The 21276-nt window shown below is 65.1% G+C and overlaps 1 protein-coding gene across 1 annotated transcript; it reads left to right on the top strand.

The window, feature by feature from the left end:
- The first annotated feature begins 12203 nt into the window (after positions 1-12203).
- Positions 12204-19988, top strand: LOC101691190 (translation initiation factor IF-2-like). The gene is made up of 2 exons (XM_004768394.3): positions 12204-15396; positions 15478-19988. Exon 1 carries the CDS (start codon positions 12301-12303, stop codon positions 13276-13278), a length of 978 nt encoding a protein of 325 aa, XP_004768451.1. The 5' UTR covers positions 12204-12300; the 3' UTR covers positions 13279-15396; positions 15478-19988.
- Positions 19989-21276: the final 1288 nt, after the last annotated feature.

Raw genomic sequence — 21276 nt, forward strand, 5'->3', positions numbered from 1 at the left:
GTCCGCCCCAGCTGTTAATGCCTTATCTGCGGAGGCTCCGCAGACCCTCGGAAGCAGCTCTGCAGGTGCCAGCCAGCCCCTCCCGCTGTGTAAACGCCCGAGTCTGCCGTCCCCCACCCCCCAGGGTGCTCCTGGGCCAGACCCACACCCCCAGCTCAATAGCCTGGCGGACTCGGCGGGACGCTGCTCCTCCCCGACCCCGGGATGCTCTCTCGTGGCCACACCCCCCACCCCGAAGCAGAGCGCAGCCCTGAGCGGCCCTGTCTCCCCAGCTCTCTGCCAGCAGGCTGAGTGCTGGGGCATCCCTGAGCCTCCATCCCAGTCCAGGACATGAGGGGGACCCTGGGCCCTGGGAGCAGCCCACTGCCCTGTTCACACCAAGCTTGGGGCTGCCCAGACCCCTCCTGGGCCAAGCTCTGGCATATGGGGACCCAGAGCTATTGTGGACTCAGGGCCTCTAGGACTCGGGGACCCAGACTGGGCTCCAGGGCTCTCTGGCCCACGGACTTCCCCGAGGCATCACTCGTCCGCCACCCAGCCTCTCCCTGGGGCAGCTGGAGTCCCTTGCGTCCAGTGCCTTGCGTGGGGCAGCCCCCCACACCCCTGAGCTGGGGGGCGAGGCCTGCAGTGGGAAGTGGGGTCTTGGCCCCCAGAACGGTCAGGCAGGGAGACACACAGAAGCCAGCTGCATGTGCAGACGGCAGCGTGGCCTCTACTCGGTGCCCTCGGGGGCAAGGCTGGGGGGCCAGAAGAGAACCCCGCCCAGGGTTTGGCGTCTGAGCAGAGACTGAGGCAGAGCAGGGACCTCGGGGTGAAGGTTGTGTGCAGGGATGACGGGGGCCCCTCCCGACTCAGTTCCCGAAACCCCACCGCAGTCCTGGCTGCTGCCGGCCGCCGCGCCTCTGGTGAGTGGCCACGCAGCGCCCGGCCCGCCCACAGGACTTTCCCCGGCAACGCCCGTCCCCGGCCTCCGACCAGCTTTTGGGGTCAGCGGGGCACCAAGCTCTCCCTGCCACCTGGTCCTTCCCAGGGGGACGGGCTCCGTCACGGCGACTGTCTGCTTGTCAGGCTCCCTGGGGACCTGTGCCACCGGATAATAACATCCCCAAGGCTGGGCACGGGATGCCCTGACCCCGACCCCACCCCGTGAGACCGTTCACACTGACATCCGAGGGTTCTTCGCGTGAGGACGGTGAGGACGGGCGAGGGCCACTCAGAGAGGGGTGAGCTCGGGAATCTGACCTTTGCCCCAGGACAGGGGACTAGGGAGGGGTGGAGACCGCAAGGGAGCGATCAGGTCAGAATTTAGGGGCGTCTCGTTCCGAGATAACAATGCAGGCCGGGCAGGCAGAGGCCACCGCAGAGACAGAGACGGAGGGAGAGACGCCAAGACAGACAGAAGGAGAGAGAGGAGAGAGGTGTCCCAGGCTGGCCCAGGCCCCGGGGAGGGTTGTGGGGGGGGCAGGCACACTCCGGAAGCAGGGAGGTGTGGCCTGGACCCCGAGGGCTGGTGAAGGGCGGGAGTGAAGGGGCTTGTCCTCCGCAAGCACAGTCGTCCCCCGCAGCTCCGCGGCTCCTTGCTGGGAGCACGTCCGGAAGGCCAGGTGCCTGGGGCTGAGCCTGACCGGACCAGGGTCTCAGAAGCAGGAACAGGGGCTACTGTGGGCCCCCAGGCTCCCTGGCCCTGGACCTTGCGGAGGGCCCCCACTCACGCGTGGGGGACGAGGTCCTAGCGGAGTGCCAACAAGGCTGGGTGCCTGGTGACGGCGCCACAGTCCCTGGGTGACCTTCATGCTCCGTGTACCTGGGGGGCAGATGCGGGGTGCAGGCAGGGCTCCCACAGCCCCATTGAGGTGGCGGGCTCTTGCCCCCCTGCTCCCGCCTGTGCCCTCATGTCAGCTCCTGCTTGTCTAGAAGCAAAGGCCTCAGTGGCCGTAAGGTCCCACCTGACCTGCCTGGACTCTGACCTTGACCCCTCAACTCCAGCCCGAGGTTCCCCTTGGTCACCCCTGACCACCAGGCCCACATCTGCCCCAGGACCTTTGCGCGGCATGCACCTCCTACCCGTCCTCCTGCAGCATCCACCAGGCTGCTCTCCCCGACCTCCTGTCACGGGGGCCTCGGCCCTCCCAGCACCGCGGCCGGCCGGCCTGTCCCTGCCCCACCTCTGTGCCCTTTCTACTTTCCTTCCCCTGTTCCGTAGCATCATTTCCTTCGAACACGCAGTTTATTTGCTCTCTCGTTGCTTCCATTCTATCCTCGCAGTGGAGGGGACATCCACGGGCAGGACGTCGCCTCCTGCTTACCCACCGCACCCAAGGCCCCGGGACGCTCAGCATCGACCCAGCGAGGGGTCCCTGCGGCGCCACCCCAAGAGGGTCCTGTCCAGGGAGGCAGCGGGACGGAGGCTGGGGCCTCCCCGCACTCCACTCACGGGGGAAGCTCCCCCGGGACCACGCTCCACAGTCTTGGTGACCAAAGGGCCCGGTGGCTCAGGTGGAGAGACTCAAGGAGCCTTTGCATTCAGTACAGTGGTGACTGGAAGCAGTCAGGATGGCCGAGGCCGCCTCCCCCCCAGCCCCGTCCAGGTCCTAGGGCCCACGTGCCTCCCTCCCAGTGGACGGGGGATGGGGGATGTTGTGGGCACGTGTCCTGTGGCCGGCGAGGACCCTGGGACAGAGTCCCCACCAGTGACGGGGATGGCACCCGGCCTCCCCAGCGCCAGGTCAGAGGCCCGTCCCCGCAGCCCGTCCTCCGTGGCAGCCTGCTCTCCCGCGCCCGCCGTAGCAACACTTCCCACTAGAGAAGGGGTGCTCGCGAGGCCCGACTCTGTGCCGCGCCTGCAGAGACGCGCACGTGGCTCCGAGGGTCCGCACGGTTTTCCCACTGACGGGGGACGGCCGGGCCAGCTGGCACAGAGCGTGCGACACACACGACGCCGTGGGGCTTGTTCTCTGCCTCGTGGCTCCGAGGGACACCAGGTAGGAGGCGTGCGTCCACGGAGGGCGTCGTCATCCGCTTCAGGCCATCGGGGCGGCTTCCGGTCACCTGCGGGCGACTGCGGTTCAGTCAAAAGTTGAGGCGGGATTTCTGCCATGCGGGGACCGTGCCCCTAACCCCCAGGTTGTGTCCGGGTCACCAGAGTGTGCGTGTGCGTACGAGCGACCCCGGCACACTCGCTCCCTGCTTGAAGTTGAACTGTGCATGACTTTTACCTAATATTATCTTTTGAGCATTTTATTAAATTTAAAATTTTAGGGGCACCCGGGTGGCTCAGTCTGTTGAGCATCAGCCTTCGGCTCAGGTCATGGTCCCAGGGGCCTGGGATCGGGCCCCGCATCAGGCTCCCTGCTTGGCGAGGGGTCTGCTTCCCTCTGCAGCTCCCCTGCTCGTGCTCACTCTCTCTCTCATTCTATCTCAAGTGAATGAATAAAATCTTAAAAAAAAAAAAAAAAAGTTGTCTACAACCATCTAGACAAGTGCAGGTCTTTAAAAAAAATTAAAATTTTGGGGCGCCTGGGTGGCTCAGTGGGTTAAGCCGCTGCCTTCGGCTCAGGTCATGATCTCAGGGTCCTGGGATCGAGCCCCGCATCGGGCTCTCTGCTCAGCGGGAACCTGCTTCCCTCTCTCTCTCTGCCTGCCTCTCTGCCTACTTGTGATCTCTGTCTGTCAAATAAATAAATAAAATCTTTAAAAAAAAATTAAGATTTTAAACTAAATTTGCAATTTTATTTATTTCATTTTTTATTACTTTGTATTAAATTTGCCTTTTAAACAGCACCTTTTCTGTGGAACACACGAGTATGCAGTGCGCTGGGGAGACGGTAACGCTGTAGACAATTTCCACGCGGCTCCTCTCGGCTCCCTTTGTCCCTGACGAACGTACCTGTAGGCACATCTATCACTGTTTTCCAGGTTAATGAACTTCCGGAAAGCGGGCACACAGAACATTCCGGAAACACACACCCTCCCGCGTCTGTCCCTTCCCAGGCACTCTCGCCCTCCCCAGAGAAACCGCACCGCACACCAGGGTGGGAAGGTCTGTGCCTCCAGCCCGCAGAGGCGCCCACTGCCCCCGGCCCGCAGCCCTTCTCCTGGGGACTCGCCTGGTGCCTGCGTTTCCCTGGTGGCCTGACACAGAGCTCCGACCCCACCTTTATGGGCCTTGGCTAAACCTCCCTCAAAACACCCCTTCAGATATCGCCTCTATCCGGAGGCTGACCCTTCCTGTCAATCTTCAGGATGCCTCGGAAGCCTCCAGAACGTGGGCGTCACAAGCATCTTGCTCCTCGCAGCCACGGGCCTTCCCCGGCATCTGCCACTAACAGCTGCACCTGCTTCCTGCCCTCGCACGGCCCCGTCGGCTGCCAGGTCTCGAAGACGCCCTCACGCAGCTCGCTAACGAGGCAGCTCGCCAGTCGCATGAGGACGTGGGGCTGTTTGCTCTGAACGCTGCTGTCCCCACCGTCCTCGGGCCACTGTCGCCACAAAGCTGCTCGTTCTCTGCCTCCCGCGCTGGTCCGTCAGCCGCTTGAGCCCATGGGGCACGGGCAGGGGTCTGCGTCCTGCGGCCTCACGGCAAGGTCCCCGCAGTGCGGACGCTCCCCATTCCGCTCCTGAGGCCTGTGCCTTCCCTTCGGGGCCGCGGTGGTCACGGTCGCCCTCCCGTGGCTCCTGCGCAGCGGCAGAGCCTCCCGACAGCTTCCGAGTCCTGACCTTATGGCAACAGCCGTTTCTCACCCTCTCAGGGGTTGAGTTCTACAGAGAGCCTCAGTACAAGGTGACCCCGGGAGCGCGGGTTTTGGTCCGGTGCCCCTCGTGCCGGGAGGAGCTTCCGGTGCGTCCCCGTGGCCCTTGAGGGCGCACAGACGTCCGTGCACATGGCTCCTGCCCTCCCGGGACCGAGGGGCCCTTTCTGTTCCCTAAAACGGCATCCCCGAGGGATGAGCGCCACAGCCCAGGACACGCTTCCTGTCCAGGGAGCTCTCAGTGCGCGGCAGCGAACCCCGGACGTCGGTCTCCCCGCGGAACCCCCACTTCTTTCCGACGCGAGCCAGGCCGCGGCCTTTGGGGTCCTTTGTCTGTGAGGATCAGGTGTGCACTCGCGGACGTGCTCTCCTGCATTCTGGAGTGGAGAGGGAGAAGCAGGCTTCCCGCCGAGCTGGGAGCCGGACACGGGGCTCCATCCCCGGACCCTGGATCATGACCTGAGCCGAAGGCAGACGCTTAACCGACGGAGCCCCAGACTCCCGACAGTACATTTTAAAAATGGGAGGATCCTGCTCCTTGGAGCTGTCCGTCCCGCGTGATCCTCCGTACCCCTGATTCGGTTCTCAGAGACGAACCGGGTGCGTTTCTGTCTCGTCCTTGGCCACGTGAGTCCATCCGCGGTCCGACTCCACATCTCGGGCGGATGGCGGTGCTGGAGTGAGGCGGCCGGGGCGCGGGTCCCCGGCACAGACACGACACGGGCCGCACGTGGCTCCACAGACGGCCGAGCGTCGCATGTGCCCGCAGGAAGAAGAACCTTCTCACGGCGCCGACGCTGACAGCGGAGACTCTGCCTCACCTTCTGCTACTGTGCTGGGGTTAAACACGTGCAGCCCACGTGGGCCCTGCACCACGGACTCCGTCCTTCCTCAGAGTTGGGGGCTGTCTGTCCAGGTTTTATTTCAGCAGGGAACACGTTCCGCATTAAGTATTTTTCACATCAGTTTTAGGAGAGGCTGCCCCACCTTCCAGATCCCTGGAGAACGGCTCAGGCCTCCTCATGTGTGGGGCAGGGAGCCAAAGTAAGAAGCCCTGCTCCTGGGTATCCCCCAGGGCACAGGACAGCACCCCAAAGCCCGGGGACAGCATGCATAGCCTGGGGATTGGTTATCAGTGACACCCCCCCCCAGGCTGAAGTCCTCAGGGCAGGCGGCAGGTGAGGGCGGGCCCAGCAGGTGAGCAGGTGGGGCGGGCTCAGGAGGGAGCAGGTGTGGGAGGGCACATCAGGGCAGGCGCTGGGCTGTCCCGTGATCTCCGAAGTCATTAACCTTTGTCTTCAAGGGGCTGGGGCTGTTTGTTTTCCTGAAGGAGCAGAGTTACTGAGTAGTCAGAAGTCACGGGAGGAGATGTTTGATGTCCTCCTGTCCCCACCCCCGCCCCCAAGCCTGCATTCATGGACGTCTGGGCCTGGAGTTAAGCTCTAAGAGCCACCCACCCCCCACTCTGATATTCCGTGTCTCCTCTGCCCCTGTCTTCCCAGGGGGAAGGGGGAGCAGGGCACTCTCTGTGGGGACAGGCGGCCACGGGGAGCTGGGGTGCCGGGGAGAGAGACTGAGAGACAGAGTCTGGGTGCCCAGCTGTCCTGTCCCTCGCACCTGCCGCCACTGGCAAAAGGCCCCATGTTCCGAATGCCACACTCACGCGAGCAGGGACGCCCAGCTCCGCCCCCACCACAGGGCAGCTCCCCATGGAGGCGGCCAGCACAGTGACCCTGAAGCCCCCTCCCCGCCTGCCTGTTTACTGCTGAGTCTTCACCGACCTGTCAGGGGGATCGGCTAGGGGGGTGGTGAGTGGGCCTTTGTTGTGACAGGAGCTGGGCGGGGCAGTGGGCAGGGCATGAGCTTCCAGGACCTCCAGGAGAGGGGGAGGAGCCCAGGGTCCACCCTGCAGAGACCCTCCCCTTTGTTGAGTGGGAAACAGCGGAGGAGGCCTTCGCTGGACGACCGAGGTCCTGTTGTCAGGTGACAGGACACGCGTGTGTACTCTGAGAACTATCGTGATTATGAAAGTAACACGTTTTTGGAACATAGTTGGAAAAGGCACAGGAGCTGAGAAAAAGGCATTTTCTTCGGACACCCGCATGTGCACCCAGGGACCCCAGATCTGTGGTGACCCCCACTCCCAGCGGGGTCGGTGGGCACAGTGCACCTCGTGTACAAGCGCGTCCCAGCCCGTCAGACTCACAAGCCCTGGAGAGGGGCCGCACGGGGACCGTCACCCGTTTTCCTCCAGTCGGCCGTCCTGGCGTCGGGCTGGTTCTGTCGATGCTGCCGCGGTCCCCGTCTCTGAACTTGTGGACGGAGTTTCTTAGAAGGAACTTACTAGATTAGAGTGTGGAAGCCGCGTTCTGAGAAGATCTTGAAGCAGGAGCAGCTCTTTCGCTAGCGCCTGGCAGGGCCGGGCATCGTCTTAGCTTTCGCCGGTGTAGCAGTAGGATCGGTACGCTACTGGCGTCGGGTGTGCATCTGGCTCCTGCTGACCCTAATTTTCTCGGGGACCTTGGTAACTCGAGTGCTTCCGTCACACATCGCAGAAACCCCTTCTTCCAGGTGGGGGTCCCTGGGCAGTATTCTGAGCCTCAATCTCTCCTCCGCGGGCTTGGATTCTGGGAGGAGCCTCTCCCGACCTCGCGGCACATCACGATGAGCCCACGAGTCCTCTGTGGCGGGTTTCCCTGAGCTGCGGTTCAACTCGCCCGGCCAGCCTCTCGGGGGAGACACCGTTGCTCGGCGGGAAAGCACCCCGAGGCTGGAAAAGTGGGACTCTCAGCTGTGGACATGGAAGTCCTCGTCCCCGCTGGAGCTCAGCTTGATCGGCCCCTTGAACAAGGCCCAGAACGGGGGGAGTCTGGGTCTGAGGACGGCGGGAGACCCAGACGGAGGGGAGGCCCAGCCAGATGGGAGGACCGCGGGAGAGCAGCACGGTCCGGCGACAGCACGCAGCGAGCTGTGAGAGCTGCTCAGGGCCCCAGGCCCCAGGGAGGGATGAGACCCTCGGTGAGACCCCCGGCTAGCCTGGAGCGGCACCTGCCCCTGGGGGCTGGGAAATTCGGACCCAGAGGCAGCGGGCAGCAGAGATGGGGACCGTGGAGAAGGCAGAGCCCGGGGCTGCCCCGTGTGGCCACTGGGCCTTGCGCGGAGGCTCAGAAAGACTGGACACCGCCAGCAAAGGCAGGGTCTGCCTGGGGCGCCCCGTGCAGGGCAGTGGGGATGCCACGGATGACGGAGCCCAGATCTCAGGGAGGAGCTTCTCGGCAGCTCGTCCTCCTCTGGGATTTCAAATGAGGCTTAGTTAGGATATTCAGTCTCCAAAGCCTGGGATGCTGTGAGGAGAGGGGCAGGGACGTCGGCCCCCTGCACCCGCTGCTCCCCTCACACAGAGCCCCTGCAGGAGGGTGGCAGGGTCAGCCCCTCCCCTGCACCTGAGGAAACTGAGTCCTGGGGATGTGGAGCCTCCAGGCAGGAGGCAGAGCTGGGACCAAGCTCTGGTTTCCTCCCTCCCCGTGGCTGCCATGAGGCCCTGCTGTCCTGACAAGGACGTCCAGCCATGCTCCCAGAGGCTCCGCCTCTCCCCCCTGAGGGCCTTCAGGGCCCATCACGGACCCGCGGGGGGCGGGGATGCTGCTTGGAGAAAGGGCCCAGACCCCAAACCGGGGGCTCCAAGCCGTCCCCTGCAGCCCAAGGAAAGGCAGCAGACAGCAGTACCGGGGTCCAGGGAACCCTGACCTGTGTGTGGGGGGGGTCCTCACATCCGTCCACCCGCCCCCAGGGCCTTCGGGGGTAGCGGCAGCCTCCATGCTCGGCCCCAGCCTGCGGCCACGAACCCCTCCCACTCAGGGCATTCCCAGAAACCAGCCAGATTGTTGTCCAGGGACGCCCGGGATTAACCATCAACCTGAGAAAGCGATGTCTCAGTGGACTGCTGGCCGGTACTTTTCCAACAGGCCCGGACGCTGGGCCCCACCCAGTGTCCCCAAGGAAAAACCCCAAGGTGCCGAGGCAGGAGCCGGGCTGCGTGGGACATTCGCAGGGCGTGAGCGTGTCTTCCACGGAAAGGCTGAGGCAGAGGAGGGGAAGGGAAATGAAGCAGGGCTCCTGGGGACCCTCGTGCAAGGCCAAGGGTCAGGGAGCGCCCCTGGGGGACCCATGGGACCGGCCCGGCATGTTCAGGAAGTTCGGAGGAGGGAGGCAGGAGGGGGTTAGTCTTCTGCCAGTCTGGATCGAAGGTTGGGGCTTGGGAGAAGTTTCTAGAGCACGAGGACAGGGGAGGGCATCGGCGGGAGGTCAGAGATGGAGAAGAGTCTATCCGGGCTGTCAGGCCCTGAGGCAGGCTGGCTGGGGTCCAGCTGGGGACAGGCCAAGGGCACTGAAGCCATGAGCGGGCCAGGCTGACTTGGTCCTGGACTCCGGGTGGGACCTGGGCTGGGGGTCAGATTGGACACAGGAGCGGAGGCTGGACTTGGGGCGGGACCAGTGTCGGGTGTGGCCTTGGAGGGTGGCCAAGGTTCAGAGGGCAAGGTCACTGGCCAGGGGGCTCAGAGGGTGGGGTGGGCCCGAGTCCGCTCCGTGGCCATGGGAGGAGCTGGGACAGTTGTCCCTTAGTCCGAGGGCCTGGCCACCGTCTCCTGAGGAGGGACCTGACTCAGGGGTCGGAGGTCAGAGGAAGGAAGAGGGGTTCGTGGGCCATGGTTTGGGAAGACAGGGTCAGTGACGGCCGGGGGAGCAAGGCAGAGGCTCCATCCTCAAGTCCAAGCAGCTGGAGGGCAACAGTGTCTGGGGACACAGCTTCCGGGGACACAGCTTCCGGGGACACAGCTTCCTCACGCTCTCAGCCACGCTGCCCTGAGCGGGCGCGCCCCAGCTCTCTGCATGGTCAGCAGCCCCAGCCCTGTCCCCAGGTGCAGCCACAAGGCTCCAAGCTGGCCTCGCCTCAGGTGAGAGGTGCCAGAGCGGCCCCCGGGCCCTCCGCCGCCCAGAGACGGGTGCGGCCTCCCCTTCCGAGCGGTCTGGCCCCGGCTCTGTCTGGGGTCGGCTGTCCAAGCTGGACTCGCTGCCTCACCTTGGCCGCAAGGCAAGGCCTGATCCCACAGGAGACGCTAAGTCACTTCAGCCAAAACCCAGCCCAAACCGTAAAGCAAAGCAAGGACCAGCTTCAGCCGGGCGTTGGTGCTTGCCGTTCGTTCGGGAGACATCGATGGGCTGACGTGCAAACAGGGACCAGCCCTCTGAGCGGGGAGGGGGGGGTACCAAGGCCAGAACCGCAGGCCGAAGCACCGTCGTGGCCGAAGCACCGTGGCTGGTGTGGGCAGGCGTCACTCCGGTTGGTCTCCGCCGCCCAGGTCCTCAGGCCCAGCACTGGCTGGGAGCCTGGGGACACAAGTCTCGCTCGGGTCCAGGCACGGGCCGCTGGGCCGCACTTCTGGCCATCACTCCTGCCTGCGCCCTGGACGCGGGGGTTCCTGTGGGCACAGCTCGGAGCCCTGGCCCCGGGAGGCCCAGCTGCGATGCCAGAGCCAGCGGGTGAAACCCCGAGCACGCAGGGACGGCCTGCGCGGTGACGGGCACGAACCTCCCACAGGGGCCCCAGGGGGCTCCCGCGGCCTCCAGCTCCCCGCTGGTGGAACCCGGGACCGTGGAGACAGAGGACACGGCTTCCACACACCCCCACCGAGGGAGGGTCTCGGGCTTATCACCGACAAATCCCAGCAACCTGCAGGGACCACGTGATGAGCCGTGGAACGGAGAGGGACCCGAGGAGGGGGAGGGGCCCCAGGATGGGGAAGGGGGTCCTGAGGAGGGGGAGGGGAGCCCAGCCAGGAGAGGGGGTCCCGAGGAGGGGAAGGGGTCCCGAGGAACCCAGGTGCCATACATGCTAACGACGCCTCCCAGTGGGTGACCCCCACGGGTGGGGGGGTGCAGGGCTGTGGCCGCCCAAATTCCTTACCACTGAGTCAGAAGGAATAACAGCTCTGAGCTGTTTTCCTCCAGCTTGGGATGGTTTGTTTGGCAGAGATAAGTGATGGGAGGGTCTGGAGGTGGTCCCAGGAGAACAAGCAGAACCAGAAGCCCCCAGGCGAGTGGGCAGCTGCCGGTGACCTCACCGCCCAGGCAGGTCCGGGGGGCCACCCTGGAGTCCCTAGCAGGAGATAGGCAAATGGAGGCCCACGGGGGACAGTCCCACGGGTGAGAGTCTCAACCCCAGCGACACTGCTGTGGTTCCAAGTCTGCAGAGAGAGTCGGCGTTGCTGGAGTCACGAGTCTGCGGACGTCCAGTCCCAGCTCCCGAGGGAGTCCCGTGTCAGTCACAGCGGTGACACTCGGGAGAGAGTGCTTATAGAGGTCCTGGAGATCGGCCTTGGGTCCTGGGCCCTGTCCCCAGGGAGAGGCAGTCCTAGACCTCTGCGGACACAGAGGGGCTGCCCCCTCCAGGGGGGGGGCGGAGAGGGCTCGTCAGGAAGACCCCGTGGGGACAGAAACCCCCACCCCAGCCCAGCCACACCTAGAACAAGATGTGTGTGACGCAGGTGACCAGATCCCCAGAGTGGAAAAAAGAGACTTGGACGAAATAAGCCTGGTCTCATTCAGGTCCTCTGCCTGGGGGTGTGGGGAGGGAGGGCTGGCTTCCCGCTCCCTTCTGGACCCCTGGCTGGCTGGTTCTTAAACTATTGCCGGGAGGAGGGAAGCAGCCCGGGAGGGAGGGCCTTGACCCACTCTGTGGCTTCCCGGGGAGCAGGGAAGCACCTTGACTCTGACCCTGACTCTGGGCCCCCAGCGCCCACGCCGCACCCCCATGGAACGGCAAGTGGGATGAATGGAGCCTCAGCTGCCATCCTGGGCCACGGGGACGCTGCTGTGGGTGGACAGTGAGTCTGTGGTTCAGGAGGGGCCCGAGTCCCTGACCCCGCAGCCCTGCCCCAGCCCTGGGCCCCTCTGTGGCTTCACGGGGAGCAGGAGAGAAATCCGCTGGGGGGGGGGGCAGGAAGGTGTTGTGTGAGCCTCTGCTCCCCGGGAACAAGGTCACCTCGCCGACAGCTATGTCCGGACACACCAGCAGAGGGCACAAGCGGGCAGAGAAAACAAGGTCACGCTGGCCCGCGCCGGCAGATCCCACAGGCACACGCGCGCTGACGCGTCCCCACGACCCCCCCACATTCAAGTGCGCAGACGGGCTGCTGAGCAGAGAGCCCGATGCGGGGCTCGGTCCCAGGACCCTGAGATCACGACCTGAGCCGAAGGCAGAGGCTTAACCCGCTGAGCCACCCAGGCGCCCCTTGTTCCAGTATTTCTGAAGATCGTTATGAAATGATACTCAGCTTCTGTCTCTGTCTCTGTCTCTCCGTCTCTCTGCGTCTCTGTCTCTTTGCCTCACTGTCTCTCTACATCTCTGTCTCCGTGTCTCTCTCTGTCTCCCTACGTCTCTGTCTCTCTTTGTCCCTCTACACCTATCTTTGTCTCTGTCTCCCTACGTCTCTGTCCCTGTCTCTGCCTCTCTCACAACCAGCCCTCCTGGGAAGAGATTGGGGGTGCTGCAATGGACCGGACAGGGTCCCCGCGGAGGGAAGGCTCAGGCATCGGGCCCTGGGGAGACAGGGAGGGAAAGCAGGGGCTGAGGCAGGAGAGGGTGGGCTCCGGGAGCTCCTGCAGGGGTGAAGCCCCCTGTCTGCGGCCCACGGGCTCCCCCTCGCCCCGCTCTGGTCCCTTTCCACTCCCAGGCTCTCTGGGACGGGCCCGGCACCTGGGGAGGCTGCATGGGGTGACGGGCCCGTCCCTGACGGGCCCACTTTCTGCATGGGGTGCCTCTCTCTGTCCACGTAGGGGCTCTGAGGGCCCCTGCCGTTCCCTCCCGTGCCGGTGCAACGGTGGGTGCTGGAGGCAGGGCGGGGCGGGTGGACCACAGGCAGCGATATGTTGCAGACTCCCCGAAATGGGACGGGGAGGGGGCCTCGAGCAGCTGCTGTGGGGACGGCCGGTGGGGACTGATGGCACGGGAGGGAGCCTGTGTTCACTGCCTCCCCCAGGACGTCACAGAGACAGGGCAGGACCCAGGGCCTACAGACCTGGAAGGGCCTGGTCAGGTCCTTCTCCAGAACGGGGCGGCGGCCCATGCTTCCAGGGTTTGTCCCCACTCATCCCAGGGTGGCTTCCGCGTGTCCTGGGAGAGGGCGCTGGCCCTGCACAGGCTGTGCGTCTTCGAGAGACCCCCGCGCCCTCCAGAGCCACGTGTCAGGGGCTGCAGAGAAGGCTCCGGAGGGCGACCAAGTGTAGGGAGCTGCTACCGAACCTTGTCCTCCGCCGTCCGAAGCCCCCGGAGACGGGAGGGGTGGTCGGCGGACAGGGGAGCCCGGAGCTGAGCACACACCCAGGGCCCTTCTCAGGAAGCAGGTCAGCCAGGGCGGCCCCTGAGGGTGGGCCGGCGGGGGGCGGTGGGAGGGAGTCTGGGCACAAGTCACTGCGAGGCAGCCGGCCCTCAGCCTGTCCCTCCTGCTTCCAACACGGCATGAGCCACTGATCGAGGGCCAGAAGACAGACACCACCTCCTTTGCACATGTGGCCTTGGCCATCAGGGACATTCCTGTGACCTCTCCGTCCGCCTTCCGGGTACGCTCCTGTGCCTCGGGGCTCATGTCCAAGACCAGCCAGGCCTGCTGCAAGAGCCCTGCGGTGGGGGCTGCCCTGGCCTCCCCAGCCTGGGGGAGGGGGCCACGGGGGGCGCAGCGTCCACAGCCGGTGGCGCCTGAAGGTGCCGGCTCCCCGTGCCTGTCTGCTCCGCCCTCCGCTCCCAGGGGTCACAGTTCCTTCTGAGGATCCTTGCATTCTGGACTATTCCACCTTAAGGAAGGTGTCCCGAGCTCTAGAGAGCATCCACAGCCTCCCACAAAGTCTGAGCTTGAAGGGAGTCAGATCCCTTGGGACAGAGGGGACGGAGGGCAGTGACCCGCTGGTGGGACACGGTGTGTGCCATGGACGCAGGTTCCTCAGTAACAAACGTGCAGATGGGGAGGCTGGGAACCCCCCCCACCAGGCCCGGGTCCACCCCGGGCTGGTGGGACGAGGCTCAGGCCAACTGCTGTCCCCCCGGCCTGGAGACCAGGAGACCAGGAGACCAGGGCTGAGGCCTTGGACCGAAGACACTGAGCGAAGCCCGGAGGAAGGAAGGCTGCAGGCAGGACCGTCCGGGGAAGGCCGGGTGTGGGGGCTTGGGTGCGGGCAGAGTCAGGAGCCTGCGGGTGGCGGAGGTGCGCCCGGGTCAGGGGGGAGGGAGCGTACGCTAGCCCAGCCCAAGTACCCAGTGGGCGGCCCCGCTGGTCGGGGGCCGGGCATCAGTAGGTCCTGGGGATGGGCGTGAAGGCCCCGCAATGCGGACGGCCGACCGTCCCGGCAGAAGAACCCCCACAGCGCTCCCCGGAGGCTGGGGCACCTCCAGTGCGGCGCCCACTGTGCAGGGCCCTGGGGACGGCGTCCGCTGTGTGCCTGCCCCGCCTGTGGCACGGGTAACTCAGCCCCCCAGACCCGTGCAGAGCCGGCTGGGAGAAGGAGGGGCCTGTGCCCCGTCTCTCCTCGGCTCCCCGCCTCCCTCCCTGCGCAATCCCCGGCGCTGGTCTTGCCCCCGGCCTCTTCCACGTTGGAGTAGACCCACCCAAAGACCCCGCTGTGGCCCAGTGATCTCCGTCAAGACCCCTCCCCAAACAGCCTGTGGACTGGGGGAGCAGCTGTTGGGCGGTGATGCCTGTGAGACAGGTTTCTCGCCGCCAGTTAATCTGCAGCTCCGACTCACTCCACGGAAGACCTGTGATCCCATTGGGCACTGGTGCCTCCCCAGGGTGAGGGCAGTGACCGCACCCAGCACCCGCGGCTCCCGGACCTGCTCAGAGCCGCTGGAGGGACGCCCGGGGCTCTGGGTCCCGCCCACTGGCAAGACCCCCTGCTTGGGGCTGAGATGTCTCAAGCGCCCGGTGCTCGTGCCCGACTACTCCGACCTCGCAGACGCCCCAGCACGTGCAGCGTGACGGTTCCCACGGCTGCCGCGCCTGCGTGGGAGCTCTCCGTCGGGCGACTGTGGGCCAGTGCACATGTTCTGGTCTCCTGGGTGTCCTTCCAAGTTCCCGGGGGGCCCCTCATGTCCCGGGCCCAAGCCCTCCATCCCCTCTTGGGAGCAAGAGTTCTCACAAGCCCTCAGATGATGCCAGGTAACCCAATACCCATCCTGGGACGGGGACCCCTGCCCTACCGACCAAGGGGACTGCACCAGCCCCAGGTCCCTGCCCTTGGACTGGCCGCGGTGTGGGGTGGGGCGCGCTGGGCTTGTCTGGTTCTGCCTGGGCTGCGGCAGGCGGGGATACGGCCCATCCTCCCCACCAGACCGGCCGGCCGACCTGCGAGGGTTTGGCTTCTCGGGTGGATGGCCCTGTCAGGCGACCCTCCCGCACTGGGGGCTCCTCTCAGCCCCCGCTCTCCGGCAAGAACTGAATGCGTTCGCCTCTGTCACCACGTAAGGAGCGTCTGTCGTCCGCTTCCTGCGGGGCTCGGCCAAGATGTCCCACAGGACCTTCTGCCCAGGCGGCTTTGCAGAGCTACCGTCTGGGCCCCCGAATTCGCCGAGACGCCCTGGCGGCCAGGCCGGAGGCTGGTGAGTGCTGACCACCGCCACGTCGCGTCTGCCAGGGGCCAGGAGGGGGTTGGCAGCTTCTAGATCCCTCTCTGTTCCCAGGCGGACTGGAGGTGACGGACAGGTGTGCGCGGGATGCAGCGGACCAGGGCAAGAAGGCGAGAAGAGGCCCCTTGTCCTGAACACGACGCGGCCTCCGCTCAGCGTCTGCGGCTGGACGGGGGAAGGACTCCTTCAAGTTGAAAAACTGCAAACAAGAAGTCACCTTCGCAAAACGTCATCGGTCGGCTCACCAGGTCCCACGGGTTCATCCCGGGGAGCTGACCCCTCCTCAGAGGGCTGGGCGGGCCTCTCAGCCCCAGCTGCCGCACCCCTGTCCGTCCGTCCATCCCTGTTTTCAGGCTGGGTGCCAGCCCACCCCTGAAGCCAGCAAGGCCAGAGCCCTGGGCTGACGCAGGGGAGAGAGAGCCGGGCTCTGTAGAGGGGCGGCGGGAGGGCGAGTGCCGGCCACGTGCGGCCCCCCAGGCCCTACAGGGGAAGCCAGAACCTCCGTGGGCCCGGGTGCTCGACCCTGGGCTGGACGTGGGGCTCCTGCCGGTCTCGGCTCCGGGAGGGGCCCTGCGGTCGGGGTGGGAGGCGGGTGGCAGGGCTTATGGGGCCACTGAGGCCCTGTGGCGGGGTCCGGACATTCTGTGGGAGCTGCCCTGCCTGGGGCCTCTCATGGGGGGATAGGTACGGAGTTTGCTGTGCCCCCGTCGGTGTTAGGGCTGAATGGAGGGGGCACGAGGTAGAGAACCTGCCACCTGCCTGAGGCCACCAATGGCGCCTTTCTTCAGGGGCTGGACCACGCTCGTGGCTGCATGGAGGCTGGTGCCCCCAATTCCTCCCCACCTGGGAGGAGGGGAGACAGCATCCCAGGGGCTCGGCACGCACGCCCAGGGCTCTGAGGGCTGCCGGAGGCCCTGCTGGTCCCCTGGAAGGTGGACTGACCCCTCCAGCCAGACCCTACCTGGGCAGGGTCTCTTGGCCGCCACGCCCATCCCTGCCGTTTCTCCTGGTTTGGGCGACCCCAGCCACTCCCGAGCCTTCCTCCAGGCCCCGGGGCTGCGGGCTCACAGTGCCATTTGGGGTCCTTGGACAAAAGCAAGAGGACAGAAAACCTCAGCCAGCAGCTGTGGCCCATACTCTGCCTGTGGCCTCCCTCGGTGTGTGCGTGCGGAGCGGACCCCTCCCCACAGACAGGAGGGAGAACTGTGGCCGCAGGTGGCTGCCCCGGGCTGATGCGCTCGTCGCCCAAACAACCGCCAGCAAGCCCAGGACCACACGAGGTGCTTTTCCTAAGGGAGACGAACCAGAGGGACTGCACGGGTCCATGGCGAGGGGCTCCAAGCCCTCGAGGACAAAGCAAGCAGCAGAGCCAAGGCCCGATCCCAGGCTGAGGAGAACAAACCCCTCCCAGTCGGGCTCTGAGGTCAGACGGTCGGGACAAGCCTGCTCCGTGCCGACCGGCTGGGAACGGGCGAGGTACCCACCCCCCATGCCTCAGTCTCCCCGTCTGCGAATCAAGACGTTCCGTGAGAGCGGCACAGTGTGCGGCAAGCTCCTGTCCGGCCAGACTGCTGAGTGGGGCTCCTGATCGACGGCATCGACCCAGTGCCAACACCGGGAAGTGGCCAACGGCGGGTGTGGACGACGAGCCGCCTCCTAGAACGGGGGCGGGGGGCCCAAGCTGTGAAGGGAGACCAGCACTCCGGGAAACTGGCCCCTCTCGGGAGATCAAACAGACGTGGAGTCCGCGGGCTCCGTTCCGAGGCGTCCGCCAGCAGAGACGGACCCGGTAAAGGGCCCCTGGACGCTGGCCCACACAGTCCTGAAGCGACCTTGTCCCGGCAGCCCCCCGGGGCCACAGCCCAGCCTCCATCAACGGGAGAACCGGTGAACCCGCTGTGGTGCGTCAGCGCAGCGCCTCGCTCGGAGACAGGAAGCAAGGAGACGCGTCTGGTGACACACGGCGCGACCCGGCTCCCATGGAGTTTGGAACCGGGCAGCACTGACCTGGGGTCAAGAGAACTTTCCAGGCGGCGGTGCGTCTCTGCCCCATGCCCGTGGCAGCCGCACAGGCACGGGACCCTCCGAGCTCTGAGCTCAGTGACACATCTGTGTGCATCATCTCGCGTAAACCGCAGCCAGAGAGGAGCCCTGGCCTCGGAGCCCCCCTGGCGGCCGCATGCACCCTGGTGTCGCCGGGGCTGCGGGGAGGCAGGTGTTGCGGGGAGGCAGGTGTCTCGGGCAGAAATCCCTGCTCTTGCCTGGAACTGTCCCCTGGCAGCGCCGGCCCTTCCTCGGAGCACCCACGAGCCCGGGCGTGTCAGTCTGCGGCGGCACCGTTTGTGCTGCTCCCCGTGGGTTGTCTGTGCAGGAGGCGGGGTCCATGCAGGCAGGAGCCCGGCGTGTCGGAGCCGACGGAGGGGTCGGACGTCCCGAGAGAGCACAGGGACAAGGCAGGGCTGCCGGAGCAACAGCAGATGTTGCGGAGGAGTGAGGGGAAGCTGGGCATGAGCCAACCCTGGAGGAGGAAGCGCCGCAGCGCGGGCGGCGAACGGGGGTTAGAGCGGGCCTCAGGGGCAAGGCTGGCAGTCCAGGGCATTCTCAGGGGGGCGTGAGGTGGGGGGTGAGTGTGCCGAGTGAGGAGGAGCCGCAGGGAGCCCTGACAGCCGCACAGCGGTTCGACTTGGAAAATGGGAGCCCCTGACGTTTCCAGGTGGTGGGCGGCCTGACGGAGGAAAAGGAGACCCTGGAGCGAGGAAGTCATTTCACTCGCTCTCATTAACACCCTCGGGACCTACGCGGCCGACGCGCAGACCGACCCTTTCTCAACAGCAGAAGAGCGAGCTCCGGAGCCTCACAGGCAGAGTGCGGCTGGGAAGGGGGAGCCGGACCTGTCTCTTGTCTTCCCTTCACTGCAAGCCGCCTGCAGCTTCTGTCTCTTCCTAACGGCTCCGGCTCCGACCCCGTCGTTCTCCTGGTGGGCAGGACGGGCCATGCTCCCTCCCCGCTGGACCGCCCACCGTGACTCGGCCCTTCTCTGGGCTCCTCACCGGCACCACAGGGCTCCCAACTGTGTCCCCAGCTGTGCAGCAAAGGATCCTGCGGAGTGGAGGGACGCGGGCTGCGTGGGGAAGGACGACAGAGCCGCGGGAGGGCGCTGGGCGCTGGGCGGTTGGGCGCTGGGTGGGCGCTGGGCGGGCGCTGGGCGGAAGGAGGGAGGGAGGGAAGTAGCGGACAGACCGCTGACGGGCGCGTGGCGACGGGCGCGTGGCGACGGGCGCGTGGGGACGGCACTGAACGTTCTGTCGCAGCCGTGCTCCACGAGCAGTCTGTCTAGGACACAAGGGGTCTTTGCGATGCGGGCTAGCTGCCCACGGACAGCACCCAGGCCACCGAGAACGGGAAGCAGACCCAGCTGGGGGCTGCCGCCTTTTGAGTCTGATACACTCTGTGCCCCCAAGCCTTGGGAGGTGGCCCAGAGAGACTCAGGGCCAGAATCACCCTGGGCACGCCTCGTTTGAGTAGACTGAGATGCCCAGCCCAGGAAACCTGAGCTCCCAGGGGACTGAGGGGCCAAGAGAACTCGAAGGGTCAGGTCACTGTACCAAGGAAGGCAGCGGCTCCGGTGGCCCAAGTTTCCGTGTTTACATGTCCAAAGTGGGGCAGGTCTCGCCGTAGGGAGGGGCCCGTGGCGACAGGTCGGCCCAGGGATTTGGGAGCCACACGGACAAGGACGGGACTGGGGCCTGCGGGTAGGAAAGGCACGAGGTGCCGTCTCGGGGCGTCTGGGCTTTCCGAGCGAGGGATCCTCTGAGACTATCTCAGAGTCTGCAGTGACCTGCCCGACCTGCCCCACAGCAGCAGACCACCGCGGAGTGAGCCCAAACGAGGGCGGGGCTGCGTCCCGCTGCGCCGGCGCGGGGTGGGGGGCCCGCAGGCTGGGGGCCCACAGCCGCCACACACACCCCGCGCGGTGCTTTCCACGGCCCTGCTTCTGTCCACCGCACTGCACGATCCCAGCCCCCGGGGCCAGCTGCCGTGTCTGCAGCCCGTCCCTGCGTCTTCCCCGGCACACCCCCTCCGCACGGACCCTCCCGTGTGCCTGGCTCCTCGCCTCTCTCCCTCTCCTCGTCTAGACCAGACTCCGTGAGGGTTTAATCTACCTCGGCACACAATTCACGTGAGACATGCAGAAGCTAAGGCAGTAGCCATGAGCCGGCAGCCGTTCCGACACTTGCCAGACCCAATAATAGTGAGAATTCGCACTCACTGACGGCCGATCCTTCCAAAAGGAGAGCTGCCGACACTTCCCCACGCCCCCGCCGTCCGTCCCCCACCCCTCCCCTCCCGTATTATAAAGTGTTAGTGTTCAATATATACAAAGAATTTATCAACATCCCAAAAAACAAATAATCTGGTTAAAAATGGTCAGACCAGAGACATTTCTCCAAAGAAGACATCCAGATGACCGACAAGCAGACGCATGGAAAGATGTTCCTCATCTCTCATTGTCAGGGAAATGCAGATCAACACCACAGTGAGGGGCGCCTGGGGGGCTCCGTCGGCGAAGCGTCTGCCTTCGGCTCCGTCGTGATCTCAGGGTCCTGGGATCGAGCCCCGCATCGGGCTCTCTGCTCAGCGGGGAATCTGCTTCCCCCTCCGCCTCTGTCTGTCTGTCCCTCTCTCTATCTCTGACAAATAAATAAAATCTAAAAAAAAATAAAATAAAATACCATCTCACACCAGTCAGAATGGCTAAAACTAACCAGTCAGGAAACGACAGACGCTGGCGAGGATGCGGAGAAAGGGGACCCTCCTGCACTGGTGGTGGGAATGCAAGCTGGTGCGGCCGCTCTGGGAAACAGCACAGAGGTTCCTCATAAAGTTGAAACTAGCGCTACCCTACGACCAGCAATTCCACACCCACTATTCACCCAAAGACACAAAAACATTAGTTTGAAGGAATGCACATGCCCCGATGTTTACAGCCACATTTTCGACAGTAGCCAAGATGCGGAAGGAGCCGCAGTCCCATCGACGTGAACGGACGAAGATGCGGTCTGGACGCGACGCGATAGTCCACAAGAGAAGTGTTGCCGCTGCAACGACCTGGGCACAGGCAGGGGCCACTGTGCTCCGCAATCAGTCCGTCCGAGGAAGACAAGGGCCATGGGAGCCCACCACCCAGACTGGCCGCGCAGATGCTGCTGTGGAGCTTTCAGGCACAGCCTCACGCCCCGCCGGGCAGCTTCCGGCCGCACGTGGCTGCCCACATCTCAGTCCCGCCAGGGCCCAAGCTGACCCGAGGCGCCGGCACAGCCCGGCCCAGCACAGGCGGAGAGGCGTCTGGCCGTCGTGCGCGCCTGGCTCCGGGAAGAGGCGGAGAGGCCACTGGGGCCCTGCCTCCCCCTCTCTGTCTGCCCCCACCTCTGTCTCTGCTCCGTGTCCTCCTAGCCGTGGCCCTCCCCTCCGTGACCAACCAAGTGGCCGGTGCTGCGGGGGGGCAGGGCCGGGGCAGACAGTGCGCCGTCCCGCTGTGCTGTTGGGCAGGACCACAGAACTCTGCCCAGACATGGTGAGTCTGACGGTTTGCCCGAGACCTCAACCAACAGTCAACCCACCAAATAAACACACGCACGCACATGGAAACACACACGGACGGACGTGGAGATACACACACACGTTACACACTCACACAGAGACAGACACATGCACACATACGTGCGCGCACACACATACACACACACGCACATCAATGTGAAACTTACAGACTGTGAACGCTTTATTAGCCGAAGACATTAAGATCAGAGACTCGGTAGAAGATGGTGATTTTGAAAAAGTCCCCAGAAGAGG

Source organism: Mustela putorius, unplaced genomic scaffold, assembly GCF_011764305.1.
Source record: "Mustela putorius furo isolate JIRA1106 unplaced genomic scaffold, ASM1176430v1.1 tig00000107_pilon_pilon_pilon, whole genome shotgun sequence".
Lineage (NCBI taxonomy): Eukaryota > Metazoa > Chordata > Mammalia > Carnivora > Mustelidae > Mustela > Mustela putorius.